This window comes from Ahaetulla prasina, chromosome 9, assembly GCF_028640845.1.
Source record: "Ahaetulla prasina isolate Xishuangbanna chromosome 9, ASM2864084v1, whole genome shotgun sequence".
Lineage (NCBI taxonomy): Eukaryota > Metazoa > Chordata > Lepidosauria > Squamata > Colubridae > Ahaetulla > Ahaetulla prasina.
Window position 1 is genome coordinate 13286620 of NC_080547.1, and position 19643 is coordinate 13306262.

The 19643-nt window shown below is 42.8% G+C and overlaps 1 protein-coding gene across 1 annotated transcript in view; it reads left to right on the top strand.

The window, feature by feature from the left end:
• The window catches only part of GRIK4 (glutamate ionotropic receptor kainate type subunit 4), a 494843-nt gene extending 480294 nt beyond the window's left edge, over nt 1-14549 (top strand). The window contains exons 16-20 of the mRNA XM_058194562.1: nt 2119-2284; nt 3343-3568; nt 4800-4928; nt 12630-12748; nt 14130-14549. Coding sequence (XP_058050545.1) covers nt 2119-2284; nt 3343-3568; nt 4800-4928; nt 12630-12748; nt 14130-14501 — 1012 coding nt within the window. The 3' untranslated portion in view covers nt 14502-14549. The remainder of the gene's footprint in view (nt 1-2118; nt 2285-3342; nt 3569-4799; nt 4929-12629; nt 12749-14129) is intronic.
• Nucleotides 14550-19643: the final 5094 nt, after the last annotated feature.

Here is a 19643-nt window from a genome sequence, read left to right on the forward strand (position 1 = left end):
AAATTCTAAACAAAGCTATTAGTTCCCCACGCTAGCATGAAATCTGAAGATAAATTTGGTATCCCCCAAAGAGTTTGTTGGCATTAATGTTTTTGCTATTAGTTGCAGATTCAATCTCAGGAATCTATGAGGAGCCGAGGGTAAAAAAAAGGAGATAGATATAAGCAGGCTTTCCTTCTAAGAAAGGAAACATGAATTTTCTCTATGACGTGGTTTTCTAGCTCTTAGCTAGTGTACAATATCTCTCTAGTCCAGTAGCTATGTAAAACTTAATCTCCACAACCGTTTCTTCTGTAATGCCCTTGGGTTTCGTTGATAAAAAAAACAAAGTCAGAAACATCCTGAAACTTTAACAACAAAATAGTTTATGCAGAAGAATAATTTGTGATCCAACTAGTGGTGGGATTCAATTTGTTTTTAGTACCGGATCTGTGGGCGTGGCTTGGTGGGCATGGCATAACATGGCTTGGTGGGCGGGGCAGGGGAAGGATACTGTAAAATCTCCATTCCCACCCCACTCCAGGGGAAGGATACTGTAAAATCTCCATTCCCACCCCACTCCAGGGGAAGAATAGTGTAAAATCTCCATTCCCACCCCAGTCCAGGGGAAGGTTACTACAAAATCCCCATTTCCTCCTGATCAGCGGGGTCTTGGGAGGCAGAGAATAGATGGGGGCAGGGCCAGCCAGAGGTGGTATTTACCAATTCTTCAAACTACTCAAAATTTCTGCTACCGGTTCTCCAGAACTGGTCAGAACCTGCTGAATACCACCTCTGGATCCAACGATCTCACTGGTGGAAGAGACAAGTCTTGCAATGCTGCCTTCTGTATCCAACCCTACTCTTACCAGCTGCTGATGTGCAGAGGAAGTAGCATTAGATGAACAAAAATTAGTTCCTCTTCCAGATGTTTGAGGATTGCATCTCAATTCCCAGCCTTCAGCCAGAATGGTGAGAATTCTGGGTTGCTCTTTCGGCACATCTGGAAGGAACCAACTTCCAAAAGTCCGTTTTATAAGATGTCCATTGATTCTAGCGTCAACCCTGAAGCAAATCCGGCTCAGGCCATCTTTACAGCTTCAGGGTTGCCATAAGATGGGGGGATGGATAGATAGCTGGGGTTTTGTAGTCAAAACAGAAACATTTCCTGTGTGAACCAAGGACATTTCAAGAGGAAAGAGGAGGAGTAGAGTAACCAAGGAATCGGCCAGCACCTCTATTGGACAATGTGACCGATGACTAGGGGGAAAGGGGGAACTTTCACTTTTTAATTAGGTGAAAACCACGGGAACTTTCAGAGTCGGTTTTCACCAGTTGTGCCAATATGATGTATCCAATAAATTGTTCTTTGAGGAATCCAGCTGCCTCGGAGCTCTGCTTTGAATAGGTCCATTACTTGGAACCTTGGCATCTAGAACGTGTGCCCTTATTTTGCACAGATTAAGGCTTTTTTCCACTTAATCTAGCCAGTTCTTGATATATTGACTTCTTAGCTTAGATGACGAACCTATGGCATGCGTGCCACAGGTGGCACATGTAACCATATCAGTGGGCACACGAACTCAACTCTGGTGCGCGCCAGCCAGCTGATTTTCGGGCCTTCGGGGCCCACCAGAAGTAGGGAAACATGCTGTTTCCTGCCTCCAGAGGGCCTGGGGTGGGGGAGAAGGCCTGTTTTTTGCTGTCCCCAGCCTCCAGAGTCTCTCTAGGAGTCTGGGGAGGGCGAAAATGGCCTTTCCCCCGCCCACGGAGGCCCTCCAGAGGCCAGACCCATGGGAAGTTGGCAAATGGGCCATTTCTGGCCTCCGGAGGGCCTCCGGGGGTGGGAAAGGTTGTTTTCGCCCTCCCCAGACTCCCAGAAAGGCTCTGGAGCCAGGTGAGAGAGAAAAATGGGCCTACTGGGCCATCGTGTGCCATGCACGGAGGCAAGGCACATAGAATTATGGGTGTGGGCACATGTGTGCATGACCCCTCCACCTCCCCTCCTGGCACACAATGGTAAAAGGTTAGCCATCACTGTCTTAGGTAGTCATGGATGTTTAGCGCCATTCAGAAGGGAAGGTTGCAAAGCCCAGATCATTTCCATTGTATCTCTTGCTTCCTTTTCTTTCACTCAAGGTGGGCTTTTACCTTGATCATCATCTCCTCCTATACGGCTAACCTGGCGGCTTTTCTCACCGTGCAGCGCATGGAAGTGCCCATTGAATCCGTCGACGATCTGGCTGACCAGACAGCTATCGAGTACGGCACAATCCACGGTGGATCCAGCATGACATTTTTCCAAGTAAGCCCTTTGCTGACGGAGGTCCCGAGGCCAGAATTCATTTTTGGAATGGAATGGAATAGAATAGAAAATATGGAATGGAATGGAATGGAATGGAATGGAATGGAATAGAAAATATGAAATGAAATAGAATAGAAAATATGGGGTATAGTGTAGTGTAGTGTAGTGTAGTGTAGTAGAGTAGAGTAGAGTAGAGTAGAGTAGAGTAGAGTAGAGTAGATAGAGTAGAGTAGAGTAGAGTAGAGTAGAGTAGAGTAGAGTAGAGTAGAGTTGAATTGAATTGAATTGAATTGAATTGAATTCTTTATTGGCCAAATGTGATTGGACACACTTTGTGTGTCTTTGGGATTTGTCTTCGGTGCATATGCTCTCAGTGTACATAAAAAGAATACATTCATCAAGAATCATAAGATACAACATTTAGTGATAGTCATAGGATGCTAACTAAGCAATCAAATTGTGCTAGGAAACTGAATAAAACAATTTATTCTCCAGACTGGCTTAAATAGGGTTTTTAAATATGGATTTTATTGGGGTTTATTTTATATTTTGTATTGTATTTTAAATTTTAGGCCATATTGAATAAGTTTTTTAAAGAGTGTTTTATTGTAATATATTGTATTATTTTATCTGCCTGTTCACCGCCCTGAGTCCTTCGGAAGAAGGGCGGTATAAAAATTAAATTATTATTATTATTAATATTAATATAAATTGTAAAGATACAAGCAACAAAGTTATAGTCATAAGTGGGAGGAGATAGGTAACAGGAAGGATGAGAAGAATAATAGTAATACAGTCTTAGTAAATAGTTTGACAGTGTTGAGGAATTATTTGTTTAGCAGAGTGATGGCCTTCGGGAAAAAACTGTTCTTGTGTCTAGTCGTTCTGGTGTGCAGTGCTCTATAGCGTCATTTTGAGGGTAGAAGTTGAAACAATTTATGTTCAGGATGTGAGGGGTCTGAGATAAATAAATAATAACGCCCATCCCTGGCTCTGTAGGAACTTCTATCCAATCGATCGCTGGGTTAGACTTACCTTTATTCTTTTGTTTTGTTAAGAACTCACGGTACCAGACCTATCAGAGAATGTGGAATTACATGTACTCTAAGCAGCCGAGCGTCTTTGTTAAAAGCACGGAAGAAGGCATCGCACGCGTGCTCAACTCTAACTATGCTTTCCTGCTGGAGTCCACCATGAATGAGTATTACCGCCAGCGCAATTGCAACCTCACCCAGGTCGGGGGCCTTCTGGACACCAAGGGCTACGGGATTGGCATGCCAGTCGGTAGGCAGCGAAGTGAAATTCTAGCTATTCTGAGCTGTCTGCAGAGGTTCAGGGCACAAATAGATCCTGATAAAACATCAGAAGCCCTTTCACGCAGGGACCTCAGCCCTAAAAAGAATTTGGTCAAGTTATTCCTAACCCACACTGAATTGTCTGACGGCTTTGCTTCAGGGGTGAAATGCTCCCGGTTCGGACCGGATCGTCCGGTTCGGACCGGATCGTCCGGTTCGGACCGGATCATCCGATCTGGTAGCGATTGTGGCGGGTGATTCGGAGAACGGTAGCAATCGCGGTGAGAGGCTCTCCTCACCCGCCCAGCTGTCGTTACTTCCTGGTTTTAACAGGAAGTAATGTGTTTTGTACCCTCTGCACATGCGCAGAAGCGCGTGCACTTCCGAACCGGTAAGGAAGATAAGTAGATTTCACCCCTCTTTGCTTACTGAACAAATCTCTTTGAACCTCTAAGATAAGAAATAACCCATATGAGAAACTGAACCGACCTAGTCTTACATGCACTGGTTTTATTGTAGGAAGAGGGAGAAATACCATGTTTTCCTGAAAATAAGACTCTTGTTTTATATTTTTTTGAACCCTGAAATAAACGCTTGGCCTTATTTTTGGGGAGGTCTTATTATTTTGGGGCACATAGAGCAAGACGGGGATCCTCTTGTCATCTTACCTGATTTCCATCTCTGTCTCCCTAACTCTAACCAGAGGAAATGGCGGGGACCGGCTGCTCATGCGTTTAAATATTTTCAGGGAGGGCTTATTTTCGGGGGGCTTATTTTAGTGCATGTGCTAATTGGGCTTATTATCCAGGGAGGTCTTATTTTCAGGGAAACAGGGTAGGAACACATTCAGAGCAATGCAACTATGAGAATGTATTATGGAAAATACATTTTCCGTAGTACAAAAGACTTCTAAGTTTCAGCAATGAACAAATTAAGACTTTCGGGAAATGTAGAAAGTAACTTTCATTCTTCTGGAACGTGGCTACAGCTTCAGAGAGTGTATCAAGAGAGTTTTAGAACAGCTTCGCCTGTTGTAACTTTAAAGACTCAGGCAAGAATACGTTTTAAAAGATTTTATTTTACCAGACGTTCAAGATTTCCCGCGATGTTTCACAAAAAGAAACGGGTCATAAATGGAAAACGGAAAACCCCCTGAGACAGAACAAATAGAATAGCTTCTTATTCTTTCAATTTCTGATTTGCCGCCCTTGGCTTTACAGGTTCTCTTTTCCGTGATGAGTTTGACTTGGCCATTCTCCAGCTGCAGGAGACCAACCGTCTGGAAATCCTGAAGCGAAAATGGTGGGAGGGTGGACAATGTCCTAAAGAAGAAGACCACCGAGCCAAGGGTAAATAACCCATACCTTCTCTAAAATGTATTTGAATTGGGGAGAGGCTCAGTGGCTGAGCTTGTCGATCGAAAGGTCGGCAGTTCAGCGGTTCGAATCCCTAATGCCGTGTAATGGAGTGAGCTCCCGTGACTTGTCCCAGCTTCTGCCAACCTAGCAGTTCGAAAGCATGTAAATAAATGCAAGTAGAAAAATAGGGACCACCTTTGGTGGGAAGGTAATAGTGTTCCATGGGGTGTTTGGGGTTGAGTCATGCCGACCACATGACTATGGAGACATCTTCGGACAGCGCTGGCTCTTCGGCTTTGAAACGGAGATGAGCACCTCCCCCTAGAGTCGGGAATGACTAGCACGTATGTGCGAGAGGAACTTTTACCTTTACCTTTAGCTCGGGTTGGTAATTGGGCTGTTGCTCTGAGTAATTTGGTTGCAAACGTTTTGTCACCATTCAAGGAAACGTCATCAGTGCGCAGGTTAAAACCAAATAAGCCATAAGGCCCTTAGATTCTAGGTTTGTATAGCATTCATTTATGCTGGTCTGGGGGGGAAAAAACCAAGCACGGAGCGAAAGCAAACAGGATGATAGTCTGTATCTTTCATCTGGCAAAATAAAATTGTGTTCTGCATGTTGGACAGTTTATAAAGGAAAGTAGATGTTTGGAAACCTTCAAATCTATGTTTTAGAACTGGGAAGCAGACGGGTGGGGGTGAGGCAGGCATCTTAGAAGCAATTCTGAAAGAAAATTGGTTCTTTACATCAATGGCTTATAATCTCTCCCTCCCTCTGTGTTGTGTAACTCTCCGATTGCCTCTGTGTGTGTATGTGTGTGCGCCTTCACGTTGATTTGATTTTTATTCAAATACATGTTATTTCTTTATGAAAGTTCAGCGTTGCTTTTAAAATTCTTAACTCTCAGTGGAAATTCCAGGCCAATTCTGCAGAGACACGATTATGTTACAGGAGCACTTTTAACTGCTTTGCTGGTCAGCCTCAGACTTCCAGAGACCAGGGAGCGCGCTAATTGCTTTATCTTGACATCTGAAACACATAACTAAACTTCAAAGAATTAAAAATAAATGGGTAAATTATGAAATGGTCTCCTGCGAGGGAGAAGAGGAGAAGGGGAGTACGTAGGGACCCGTCAATAAATAGGAACCCCTCGCAGACGAGAACAAGCGCAGTCAGTCAGCCAAAGTAGTTAGGAGCTCATTTTTGTGTGAGCCAGAGGTCTCGGGGCAATTGTCGCTCTAGTGTACTACGGTACAAGTGGTGTGTTATGACCCCACTCTATCCAGCCTGGAATAAATTCTGGCAGGAGACAAACAACGCTGTCACCCCATGGGAGAATTAAAAACCATGTCCTTTGCTTTTAAGTGCAAAATTTTTTTTTTGTTAAAATAGCATTGTTTAGGGATGAAAACTGGAAACGAGAGGAGCCTATTCGATTTGGGGGGGGCATGTTTCAAATATCCACTTAGAGGCAACTGGTGGGAGATGCTACATAAGCTTTCAGGAGCTGTAATGACTTATTGGGGGGGGATGAGGTGGCTCAGTGGCTAAGATGCTGAGCTTGTCGATTGAAAAAGGTCGGCAGTTCAGCGGTTCGAATCCCTAGTGCCGCATAACGGGCTGAGCTCCCATTACTTGTCCCAGCTTCTGCCAATGTAGCAGTTCGAAAGCACATAAATAAATGCAAGTAGAAAAATAGGGACCACCTTTGGTGGGAAGGGAACAGCGTTCCATGCGCCTTTGGCATTTAATCATGCCGGCCACATGACCACGGAGACGTCTTCGGACAGTGCTGGCTCTTCGGCTTTGAAACGGAGATGAGCAGCGCCCCCTAGAGTCGGAAATGACTAGCACATATGTACGAGGGGAACCTTTACCTTTACCTTAATGCAGGGGTGAAATCTACTTACTTTCCTTACTGGTTCAGAAGTGCATGCGCCCCACGCGGGTCTCTGCGCATGCACAGATAACTAGGAAGCACATTACTTCCTGGTTAAAGCCGGGTGGATGGGCAGAGCCTCGCACCGTGATTGCTACCGGTTCTCTGAACCACCAGCCAAGATCGCTACCGGATCGCACTATCCAGTCCGAACTGGGAACATTTCACCCCTGCCTTAATGACTTATTCTGCGGGTGCCAAATTCCCTTCTTTGGAGGGCCAAGACATTTATTGGGTACCTTTGTGGAAGAATCGCTGCTTCTGCCACTGTGGTTGGAAGAAATTCTGATTTGAACACCTGAAAGCACATTGGGCAGACACCAAGAGATATGACCGTCAACCTTCGCAAATAAAACAACTGGACAATGATTTACAAGGAGGAGTGGTGAGGTTTTCTTCTAAAAAGCCTGCGGGACTGTCAATAAATCTTTGATTCTCACATTTTGATTTACTGCTCAGGAGGACCGAGGCAAATTTTATAGGTGTCTGAATTGATTAAGAATTGTACTCGGCAGCTCTGATACAAGCTAACACATCATTTGTGAGTCAGTCCTCTGCTCAATCAAGCGAAGTCTATCCAAGTCCCAGTAATAAACATTCGCAGCCAAAGGTGTGTTGCCTTCAGCAAGAATTATAGATACAGATATATGCTTGCTTTGGTCTCATCAAGGTTAATCTAGACTTTGGTTTTAAACCAGAGCTGCTAATAAAGGTCATGAGATACGAGTGGCGTATAATTCAATGCATTTTATTAGAGAAAGGAAATCATTATTTCACAGGATGAACTCAAGAATGACTCAAGAAAGCACAAGGGACATCTCCAATTCTTTGTGTGGGCTTGACCTTGGTACATGTAGTGGCATTTCTTTATTTTACCTATTTACATGGATATGTCAGAGTTCCAAGGTACACCCCCAATGAGTAAATGGGTAAATATCCATTTACCAAAGGCATCCTTGGCAGAAAATTACACTGATTAACTGCAGTAAAAGTCTTTGTTGCCTAAAATCTCAAAAGTTATTTCTGATGTGCATCGAGAGGGACGAAATACCTATGAATCCAGATATCCAGATATATGTCAAGCAACCATATGAAGCCTCATTCAAAAGTGTAACAGAAGTTTTGTCTTCACTCTCTCATTGATTCAAGACTTTACTTCTTGTATCAAGTAGAATTTCAGTTTTCCATTTTTGTTATTGTTAGTTGTGAAGTTCTGTCTGACCCATCGCGACCCCATGGACAACGTTCCTACAGACCTTCCGGTCCTCTACCATCCTCGAGTTCACTTAAGCTCCCACTGACTGTTTCAGTGACTCCATCCAGCCACCTCGTTCTCTGTCGTTCCGTTCTTCTTTTGCCCTCAATCTTTCCCAGCATTAGGCTCTTCTCCAGGGAGTCCTTCCTTCTCATTAGGTGGCCAAAGTATTTGAGTTTCCTCTTCAGGATCTGGCCTTCTAAAGAGCAGTCAGGGTTGATCTCCTCTAGGACTAACCGGTTGGATTGCCTTGCAGTCCAAGGGACTCGCAGGAGTCTTCTCCAGCACCAGAGTTCAAAGGCCTCAGTTCTTTGGCGCTCAGCCTTCCTTATGGTCCAACTTTCACAGCCATAAATTGCAACTGGGAAAACCAGAGCCTTGACTATACGCACTTTTGTTGGCAGGGTGATGTCTCTGCTTTTTAGTATGCTGTCAAGATTTGCCATAGCTTTCCTCCCCAGGAGCAAGCATCTTAATTACAGCATCATGATAACAAGGATCAAAATATGGGCTCTTTTCCATTATTATTCTTGCCTATTGTTCTGGTTTTGTCATTTTATTTAACTTGTTATCTTCATGTTGCGATATTTGCTCTCCTGTTTGCTAAATTTCTAATGTTGCCCTAGGCAAGATATTTGACTTCGTTGTTTATTTGACTATTATTAGTTTGCCTCTATTCTATCTGTTATTTCTTTAGGTATATCTGTGGAGAGAAACTATTTGCCAAATGATTTAAATGTAGATATTTTATAGCTTAAGCATTAGGGGTACTTTACAGGGGCCAATTAAATAGATCCATTCACCTAGTCATTAGTTTTAGAGTCATATAAGTATTTTACAACTTATATATTTAATTAACTTTTGATACCATGGTATAATTTCCCCCATATAGTAGAAATAGATCTGTGAACATTGCTGTATTTTATACTTATGCTAAAATAAAAATGAACGAATCGGTGAATGGAATGCTTTGCATCAGTATTAAATCAATCTTGGCAACTTTAAGATGGGTGGATCTCAATATCTAAAATTGCCCTGCCAGCCCTTCTGAGAATTCTGGGAATTGAAGTACGCCTGTTTTAAACATGCCAAGGCTGAGAAACATTGATTTATTTATTCTATTTATTTATTTATTAAATTTTTTATACCGCCCTTCTCCCGAAGGACTCAGGGCGGTTAACAGCCAAAATAAAAACAACATAGACATAAACAAAAATTAAAAACATATTAAGAAACTGATTCTAAAATTTAAGATTTAAATAGAATAGAATAGAATAGAATAGATTTTTTTACTGGCTAAGTGTGATTGGACACACAAGGAATTTGTCTTGGTGCATATGCTCTCAGTGTACATAAAAGAAAAGATACATTCATCAAGAATCATAAGGTACAATACAAGCAAAGCGCTTGCGAAGGCCACACGCATGTGGAAAAGGCATGCACACGTGCAAAATGAGCATGCACATGCTTGCACTCAAATTTTCAGTGCTGGGGAGAACCGGTCGTTAATTTATGGGCTGCCCACCTCTGACTAAAACATACAACACTCATGCCGTTACACATCTCTTCTTGAAGAGAAAGAGTGGGATTTAGAATGATCTGTCCAAATAGGTTGGTTGTTGCAAAGGAGGACTAAGAACTCTGAGAGAAATGAACTTCTTGAAGAACAGGTAGAATAAACTGTATCAAGGGAAAGCTTCCTCAACTGCGTCATGAGCTGACTATGAATTAGGAGCCGTTTCAGTTCTCTACCAAGCCTGCTGAAGAGAGAGTTGTTGTGTCTCGTCCGATCTCACCACAGCCGGGGCCTTCTTATCTGCTTCCGAACACGGAGGAATGTCCTAGTATGCCTCTCGGCCCCAGCCCTGGCTCCATGCCCAGACAGGCTGAAGAGGAGGAAGTATCTCCAGCCCCCAGCTCTGGCTCCATGCCCAGGCAAACGGAGCAACTAGACCCCTCCCCCTCCTCCACAGCATGTGAGCCTGAGGGAGGTCAATTGCCAACAGCTGCAGACTGGAGTGACCCTCGCGTCAGAAGACTTGATAGACGGAGGCAACAGAAGGAAGGGAGGGGCAGGCCTGGATAAGTGCTGAGTCATGGAGCCACACCCCATGGCCTATATAAAGGACTTGCTTTCTGGCATTCTCTGAGTCAGGCAAAGTCTAAACATATCTTGCTGAAGTCACTTTCTGGTCTCCTGCCTGCCCTGAGGACTTTGCTAGGACTTTGGCAGAGTTGCAGAGGCACGCCTGATTCAGATTTCCCTGACCTGGCCATCAGCGGAGGAGTGGGACACGACAAGAGTGAGTCAGAATCAGGGGAGAAATCTAAAAGTTTTCCCTACCTGTTCTGTGGGCGTGGCTTGGTGGGCGTGGGGAAAAAGGAAGGAGATTGCAAAATCTCCATTCCCACCCTACTCCAGGGGAAAATACTGCAAAATCCCCATTGCTTCCCCACTCCTGGGGGAAGGATATTGCAAAATCTCCATTCCCACCCCACTCCAGGGGAAGGATAATGCAAAATCGCCATTCCCACCCCACTCCTGGGGGAAGGAGATTGCAAAATCCCCATTCCCACTCCACTCCAGGGGAAGGATAATGCAAAATCTCCATTCCCACCCACTCTGGGGCCAGCCAGAGATGGTATTTGCTGGTTCCTACTACTCAAATACTACTCAAAATTTCCGCTACCATTTCTCCGAGCTGCTCAAAATTTCCGCTACCGGTTCTCCAGAACCTGTCAGAACCTACTGGATTTCACCCCTGGTCAGAATCCATCTGTTCGACTCCATTGAAGAGGAATGAATCATTCTCATCTGTCGAGAATTATTTCCATTTTCATTCTCTTCGAAAGAAAATGAGGGATTTGCCTATTTCTTCCAGCTCTCCTAACTCAGCTATGAGTTGCTTTGGGGCATCTTTAGTTTCCACATGTCGGATTAAGTTCTTTATTTTCCACTGCACAAGATTTTGCCTTTCTCTAGTGATCCACTAGAAGATGGGTGATTTCATCCTGTTGTCGTCGGGATGGCTTCCTCAGCCATTTTAAGCTATCGCCTCAGAAATCCTGACAGTCTGAATATTGGCATCTTTGAGCTCTGTACCATCGCACAACCATTTGCGAGTTGTTGCTCTTTCTCTCCATCAGCAACGGCCTGTCTTCAGCTGGCAGTCCTCCAATCTAAGGACAACATTTTCCTCCCTCACTCTCATTGTAATCTCCTTCCTTCCTTCCTTCCTTCCTTCCTTCCTTCCTTCCTTCCTTCCTTCCTTCCTTCCTTCCTTCCTTCCTTTCCAACAACTGCTTCCTGTTGGGGCCCTAAAGAGCCCGGGCGGGGAGGCGAGGAATGAGTGGCAGGGGAGGGGTGAGTAGAGGCCGGTGAGGTGCGCCTCGACGTGAGTGACACCGAGTTGGCCACGTCCACCAGGTCACATGACCACCTAATCACGCCCACTTGGTCATCAGGCAGATCATGCTAGTGGTCCACGGGATTTAAAATTACGAATTTAGTGGTCCCTGAGTGGCCAAGGTTGAGAAATGCTACTTTAGAGATAGCCATCCTCACTGTTTGAACTCTTCTGATGGTAGGAACTAACCCAGAAAAACTCCAAAGTACATATATTTCTATGTTTTTTTCAGAACAATATTCCATTTTCATGAATTCAGTTTGAATTCCTAACAGATATTATTAACTCATCAGTACTGAAAATCAGTATGTTGTGGTATGTTATTGCTGGGCACTCAAATTACCAAACTACTCTCTGTTCTTTAGTTTAATGCGCTGGGTTATTAAGGGCAATGCTTTTATTCAAACTTTGCATGCAAGGGAAGCTAGCTACGATCCTGTTCTGCCATTACGTTATGTTGCCTATTTGCATAATATGTCCAGGTTAATTTAGTGTTAATCATGGGTAGGAGACTATCTCACAGACTGCCACAGGTTTTTTTCCCCAAGTTTTTTATTATTTTATCATATCATCGTGCGAACAGTGTGGCACCGGAGTGTATTTATTTGTAGTAAAATGTGATAAGAAAGGGAAAATTTTTAAACATAACCGTGGGATCATTAAAAATTAGAAAGGGGATAAACAATGGAAGGTTATAATTTAATATAAATGTGTGTATTATTATTAGAACTATATAAGTCTGTTAAATACAACAAATATGATTATTCATATTTTATTTGTAGTAAAAGGAGTGACATTTAGAATATGGAGATTGGCATAAAAATAACATACTGAAATATCGAATAATTAAATAGCGAAAGATTACAATTCAACAAAATATGTGTATTATTACCAAAACTATATAAGATTGTCAACTGCATTAAATATGAAGAATATTGTTTTATTTGTTCTAAAACGTAAGATACTCCGGTTGATCACACAAATCACTACTTGCAGATTCTAGCAGCAATTTGTGGCTTCTTAGAAGTTAGTCCATGGTGCTAATGCTGTTTTTGTTTCTCTCTGTGTGTGTCTGTGTGTTTTATAATAGGTCTAGGAATGGAGAATATAGGCGGAATCTTTGTGGTCCTGATATGTGGTTTAATCGTAGCGATTTTTATGGCAATGCTGGAGTTCTTGTGGAGTCTCCGACACACCGAACATTCGGAAGTAAGTTTTTGTTATAGGTGCATGCTCTACTATTTGATGAAGGGTGTTGCATCAAAAGATCATCTGATGTCTGTATAGTAACACTACAAAGGGCCCGGGTACTTACGGGACCGCCTGCTGTTACCCTATGCCTCCCACCGACCCTACGCTCACACAGAGAGGGTCTTCTCAGGGTGCCGTCCATCAAGCAATGCCGGCTGGCGGCCCCCAGGGGAAGGGCCTTCTCTGTAGGAGCACCTACCCTCTGGAACGAACTTCCCCCTGGTTTGCGTCAATTACCTGACCTTCGGACCTTTCGCCGTGAATTGAAAACGTACTTGTTCATCCAAGCGGGACTGGCTTAATTCTTAATTTTAAAATTTTGAATTTTTTGAATTTTAATAATTTTAAATTGGGGTATTTTGTTTTATTGGGTCAAATTTGACGGTTTTAAATTTTTCGGCCATTATAGAATATGTTATTTTAATTTGTTGTTTTAAAATTGTATACTGTATTGTTTTAATCCGGCTGTACACCGCCCTGAGTCCTTCGGGAGAAGGGCGGTATAAAAATCTAAATAATAAATTTAAAAAAATAAAATAAAAAAGTAAAAACACTACAGCTTGCCTTCGGAAGTTGTGGGAACTTCATCACTGGAGGCTTTCAAGAAGAGATTGTACTGTCATTTGTAGGAAATGGTGTAGGGTCTCCTGCCTGGGCAGGAGATTGGACTGGATGACCTCCAAGGTCCCTTCCAACTCTGTTAACCTACTCTAATCTAATCAAGAAAATATTAGGTAAGCTTGGTAATATGTAAGTCAAATAACTAGTAGTCCTGTCATGTAGGCTTTGACCTCCATGGGTCTCTTAAGTGTCTTTAAAACTCTGATCATGGAAAATTGAGGCTATTCTCTGATTTGAAACATTGTCCTCCTTCATCTTTGTCAACAATAGTGTGATTGATTGATGGCACTGAGGACACACAAAGCTGTATCAGAGCAAGAACAATATCTATTTGAGAAGTTCTGTTCTTGTTCTGAATTAATTTTTGTGTGTGTATGTCCTGGGTGATATCATCACACCCCCAAATGTGATGGGCGTCAGTTTTGGAAGCCATATTAACACGGGAAGCTTCCATGCTGCCACCTTCTTGTGCACATCCCTTCTGCGCATGCACAGAAGCATCTGGGCAGAGCCTCCCCCCATTGCCGCTACAGGTTCGCCTGAACCGGGCAAACCGGTAGCAACCCACCAGTGCCTTATTGGAGTTGTTGTTTTAGGAATTCCAAATCTAACCCAAAAAAAGCACTGCAATTCTTAGGTGGTTTCCCACTGACATTGAAACATTAAAAAAAAAAAAAACCACTAGTATTCTAATATCTTTTTTTTACCCCCATCTTAGATATCAGCGTGCCAGGAGATGGCGTCTGAATTGCGTAGCATCATTCTCTGCAGGGACAGTTTTCACCCCCGTCAAAGGCGAGGGGCTATTCTTCGGACTCGCCCCGTTATACAAGAAGACCGAAGAGCCCGTACGGCGATCACTCCTACCCTCAGTAATGGAAAACTCTGTGGTGGGGGGGACCCTGACCAGCTGGCACAGAGACTCGCACAAGAAGCTGCCCTGGTCGCTCGGGGTTGCACCCACATCCGGGTGTGTCCCGAATGCAGGAGGTTCCAAGGTCTTCGTGTCCGGCCGGGACCTGATTCCCTCGTGCAAAGCGACGAGAGTTTGGAATGGGAGAAGGTGACAAACAGCAGCGAGCCTGAATAAAGCAGGGGGAGATGGCCAGAAACAGAAACTAATGTTCCATTTTACAGAACATGAGACTTGTACACAGTGTTGAACTATTTTTAAATTAATAAAGTGGCAACCCGGCTTCTTGAGAGCGTATCAAAGCTTTAGGCTGGGAGCGAGCCCAACGGCAGTCTTGTTACTTGTCGTCTCTAACATTCTTCTTTCTACAAGTACTGGGTAAAAGCCCTTCTGGCTAAACTTGGGGGGGAAAAACCCCCCCGCTTCCTCAGAATATTGCTTCTATGGAATTTGAGGTATGGGATGTGGGGGGGGAAAAAGGCGAAATGTTACCAAAAGAATGTCATTAAACTCACACATATTACGCCAGGTGAAAAAAAAAATTATACCACCCTATGGATGTTGTTAAATCGATGAAAGAACTACCATGTTTCCCCGAAAATAAGACCTCCCCGGATAATAAGCCCAATCAAGCTTTTGAGCGCATGCGCTAAAAAAATAAGGTCCCCTGAAAATAAGCCCTCCCTGAAAATATTTAAACGCAAGCGCAGCCAGTCCCCGCCATTTCCTCTGGTTAGGGTTAGGGAGACAGAGCTGGAAATACAGGTAAGATGGCAAGAGGAGCCCCGTCTTGCTCCACTCACCCCAAAATAATAAGACCTCCCCGAAAATAAGTCCAAGAATTTATTTCGGGGTTCAAAAAAATATAAGACCGGGTCTTACTTTTGGGAAAACACGGTACTTACTTTTAGAAAGGGAGAATATTCCACTTTAGTTTTGGTGCGTCGAGATTATATCAACCCACCTGAGGTGAGAGACAGCAGGTAAGTAAGAAAAGGAGGAGAGTGGAGAAAGAGGGAAACCGGATGTCTTTCCTGCAAGTTCATGAAAGGGAGGTTTAGTCAAAAGAATTACAAATAGGAAAAAGCATCCAGCAAACTAACCTCAAGAAATTTTTAACGGTGATTTTTTCTTTCTTGATTCTTTCTTAAAAGCTTTGCTTAATAGCAGTGGTTCTCAACCTTTATAGTGCTGCGACCCCTTTAATACAATTCCCCACGATGTGGCGACCCCAACCGCAGAAGGGGAAAAAAAGCGGCAAACTGTTTTTTTGAATTTATCGCGCCTGAAGCCATATTGGCTAGCGATCTTAACTGCTTGCGATTGCCTTGAGGATGGAGGCATTAAAGCGGAGACTCCTCCCCTGTTAAGTTTATGGCGCCTGAAGCCAGATTAGGCTAGCGACTGGGAGTGATTGCAGCTGGCTTGAGATGGAGACATCAGAGCAAATATTTCTCTCTTTTTTAATTCATCGCGCCTGAAGCCGAATTCGGCTAGCAATTTGAAGAGCCTGCAGCTGGCTTGTGGAGTCAACCATTTGAGCTTTGACTCGCAAGTATACTTCCCATATTTCCGACGGTCTTAGGTGACCCCTGGCAAATCGTCATTTGACCCCCAATGGCGTCGCGACCCACAGGTTGAGAACCGCTGCTTAATAGCTTTTTAAGAAAGCAAGCCAATGTGGCAAAGGGTTAAAGGGAGGAAAGGGGATTTTTGTCCTTTCTCCCCAGCAGAGTGATAAAATAAGGTCTCAGCCTATTTGTTTTTATTAAAAGATGCATCTTCACAAATTATTTTCTGAACAGTAATGAGACTGCCTGGGGGGGGAAAAAGCCCCAAACCTTTTTATAATAACTTTACACCTACAGAATATCTCAGACTTCAGTGTTACAAACTGGTCTGGAGTGAAAGTCAAAAGGAATGCTCCTCTCTGGAAGGTTAAATGAGGATAATTTGGTCAGCAATCAGGAAATCCCTTGGTTGATGTGGATTTTCATACATGACTTTCTATTTTCTAAATGGCAATTCTATGCAAATTCTTACTGTTCAAAAATTATAAAAGGGGAAAAAAATCAAGGTGACAATGAACAATTTGAAATCAAAGATTATCCTGCCTGTGATTGTTGGGGTTTTTTTTTAATTGTGTGAAATAAAATATGTCCTTCCATGATAGAGCTTTCCCCTTTATATGACGGCTGTTCAGAAGAGCAAGGATTTGAATACACAAGGTCATTAGCTGCCTATAGCTGGAGTAATTTGTGGCATTCAGTCATTTCAGTCATTCGTCTGTCAGCCAATTAAGCTGACATTATATTATCCTTGGTCCCAATCTTAACTCCATCCAGTTTTCACTCACAGAGTTCAAGAAACTGAAATTAATCGAGATCTGGGTGAAAATTGTGACCTGAATTGTGCTACAATACTGTTTATATGTACATTAGTAATGATTTCCCCTGAGAAGTGAGGAAGAAAAAGATCAGCGAAGTTCTCCTAAATAATTTATATCTAACTTCAAAATTTTCAACTCTAGGAACAGGATACCAAGAATTATAGCAAATGTTGAAATAATTTCTTCTGGCATATAAGTGTGAAATACAGAAAATTGTGTCTTCTGTTTTTGTATTTTAATAAGGGAAATATCAAAAACCTTGACACACTGGTGAGTAATATGAGAATGAATAGTGAGAAACTTTTAGGATGAGAATAGAGAGGAACTTTTGTGATTTACAGTATATACAGACGGAAAATTCTGTTTTAACCCCAGAGAAAGCAGCAAAATCATAATGAAAATGAGAGATCTTGATTGGTTGAATATGTGGATTTTAGTTATTCTGCTTGGTATAACCATGAATGTATTACATTTATATCCCACTTTTCAACTCAAAGCAATTAACTACTATTCTTCTTTCCTTTATCTATGTCATCATGAGTAACTCCACTAAAGTAGCTAGTGGAGAAAGAAAGGATACTCAGTGAGCTCCATAGCCATATTTTGACCCTAGTATTAATCCAGTAATTGCCATTTTAGCATTAATTTTGGCTTTTCCCAAATATGAGGTGAGCTAATGTTTTTTTTGAATAAGAAAAGCACTGTTGGATTAGATCCACTATCTACCTCATCCAGGGCCCTGCTTTGCATAATACCCAATAAGTAGCTATAAGAAGTTCATACGCAGAAAAAAAAAATGAAAGCTACAGTCTTCTGTCATTGTTATTTCCCCACAAATCCCATCGGTTGTTCTAGTCCAGGAATGGATATTCATTCTGATGATGCTTTGGGGCTACAGCTCCCACTCTTAAAGGTAAAGGGTCCCCTTGTGCTAGTCATTCCTGACTCTAGGGGGCGGTGCTCATCTCCGTTTCAAAGCCGAAGAGCCAGCGCTGTCCAGACGTCTCCATGGTCATGTGGCTGGCATGACTCAATGCCAAAGGCACACGGAACGCTTTTACTTTCCCACCAAAGGTGGTCCCTATTTTTTCTACTTGCATTTTTTACATACTTTCGAACTGCTAGGTTGGCAGAAGCTGGGACAAGTAACGGGAGCTCACCCCGTTACACAGCGCTAGGGATTCGAACCGCTGAACTGCCGACCTTTCGATCGACAAGCTCAGCGGCTTAGCCATTGAGCCACCCTGTCTTAATTACCTACAAATCATGCTGGTTAGAGCTACTATTTAAATTCATTTATCTTTGTGGCCATTGCCAATTCTTGACAATACCTTACAAATCAGCTCAAATTAGACATATGGGGCAGGCAATGAAAGCAAACAGGTGTATTTGGGTAACAAGGTGGGGAGGAATGACATATGGACACTAAACCAAAAATTCCCCCTCAGAAGTTTTTCGAGTACCAGCAACACTCACCGTTCGATTCTACAAACTAAGGCTTCTGTCATATCCACTTTCCTGACAGACCAACATGCTTGCAAAAGACAGAAGGGAATAGTCATCAAACGAGCATGGGTCTTTCAACGTTTATTTACAGATTTCCCAAAGGGAGGAAACAGAATCTCATGAATAATTGAATCCGAGCTTCCTTTTAAAGAGTTGAACAAAGTGAAAGATTCTGCTTTCTTTTTTTCTTTCTTTTTTTAACCAAGCTCCAAAGCACTTACACATTCCGAGAATGACTGTGTATGTGGCCACAGTGGGAACATGCCTGTTTAAACTGCATCACCGGCAATGGATTTTGCATATCCTAAAATTATTTCTTCTTCTTCTAAACATAGTAACTTTAATACAATAGTGTCTGCACATAGATTTTATTGACAACTTCGCTGTGACTGTTGTTCTTCTTCTATTCCCATTTGATGCTCTTGAGGCTTAAAAATGTTAGCCATCCCATTTTGCAAGGAAGTATGGGGGTAGAACTGAGATAACAAGCACTAATCTCGTCATCAAAATGTAGATTCAGGCTATTATTCCTCTAATACGAGCAGGTTTGAGGATAAGCTATCCGTAGACTTTGGTTTATGAATGCACAGCTTATAGCACTGAAGCAGGCTCGGCATTTTATTTAGATATTTATCTTTGTAAATTTATAAAGCCTTCCAAATCCACAATGATTCTAAATAGGCAGTACTGCGGCACTTACAGAAGTCAGTCGCTTCCTCTGCCCTTTTCTCTCTCACACACTCCGACCCTCACTTCATTTCAAAAATACTTCAGCAGCAATCTGATGCACAAGGACATGTGGCTCTTTCACCCCTCTGCTGTGGCTCCCTGTTGCTCAAAACATGCATCATAACCACCAATGTCCAACACCCACCGGCACGCGATTTATTGAGCTTTTCAACCCCCGGTAGGCCAACCATGCATAAATCCAAGAAAAGAAAAGTTTCAGAAGAAAACAGAAAGTTTAATTCAACGACATATGCTAGTTTTGTGGCCGCTCAAGGAATAGTCAGGCACGGGAAGGGTTTTTGTGGCTCCTGGTGTTTTCTGTGGGAAACGGGTCCAAATGGCTCTTTGAGTGTTTAAGGTTGCAGACCCCTGGGTTAGACACAGGATCACAGCTAGGAAACAGCTGGCAGCAATGTTCCCATGTAAATTAACTTACAGTATATATACAGTATTTACATTTCTGTTGAGAAAATGAATTATTTCAATGGAGGCACCAATAAATGCTGTTTTACAGTATAAACAATACACAAAGGTGGTTCAAACTGTCCACAATCTGGACCTATGTTTCTGAATACGTCGTTGAGTTTCCTTTATGCGTACACATTTTGCATCGAATGTTTTGTGTCCGTATCACTTTTTGCATCTGTGAATCACAAAGCACAGTTTTGAGTCTGGAATTTCCGAGAAATTAGCAG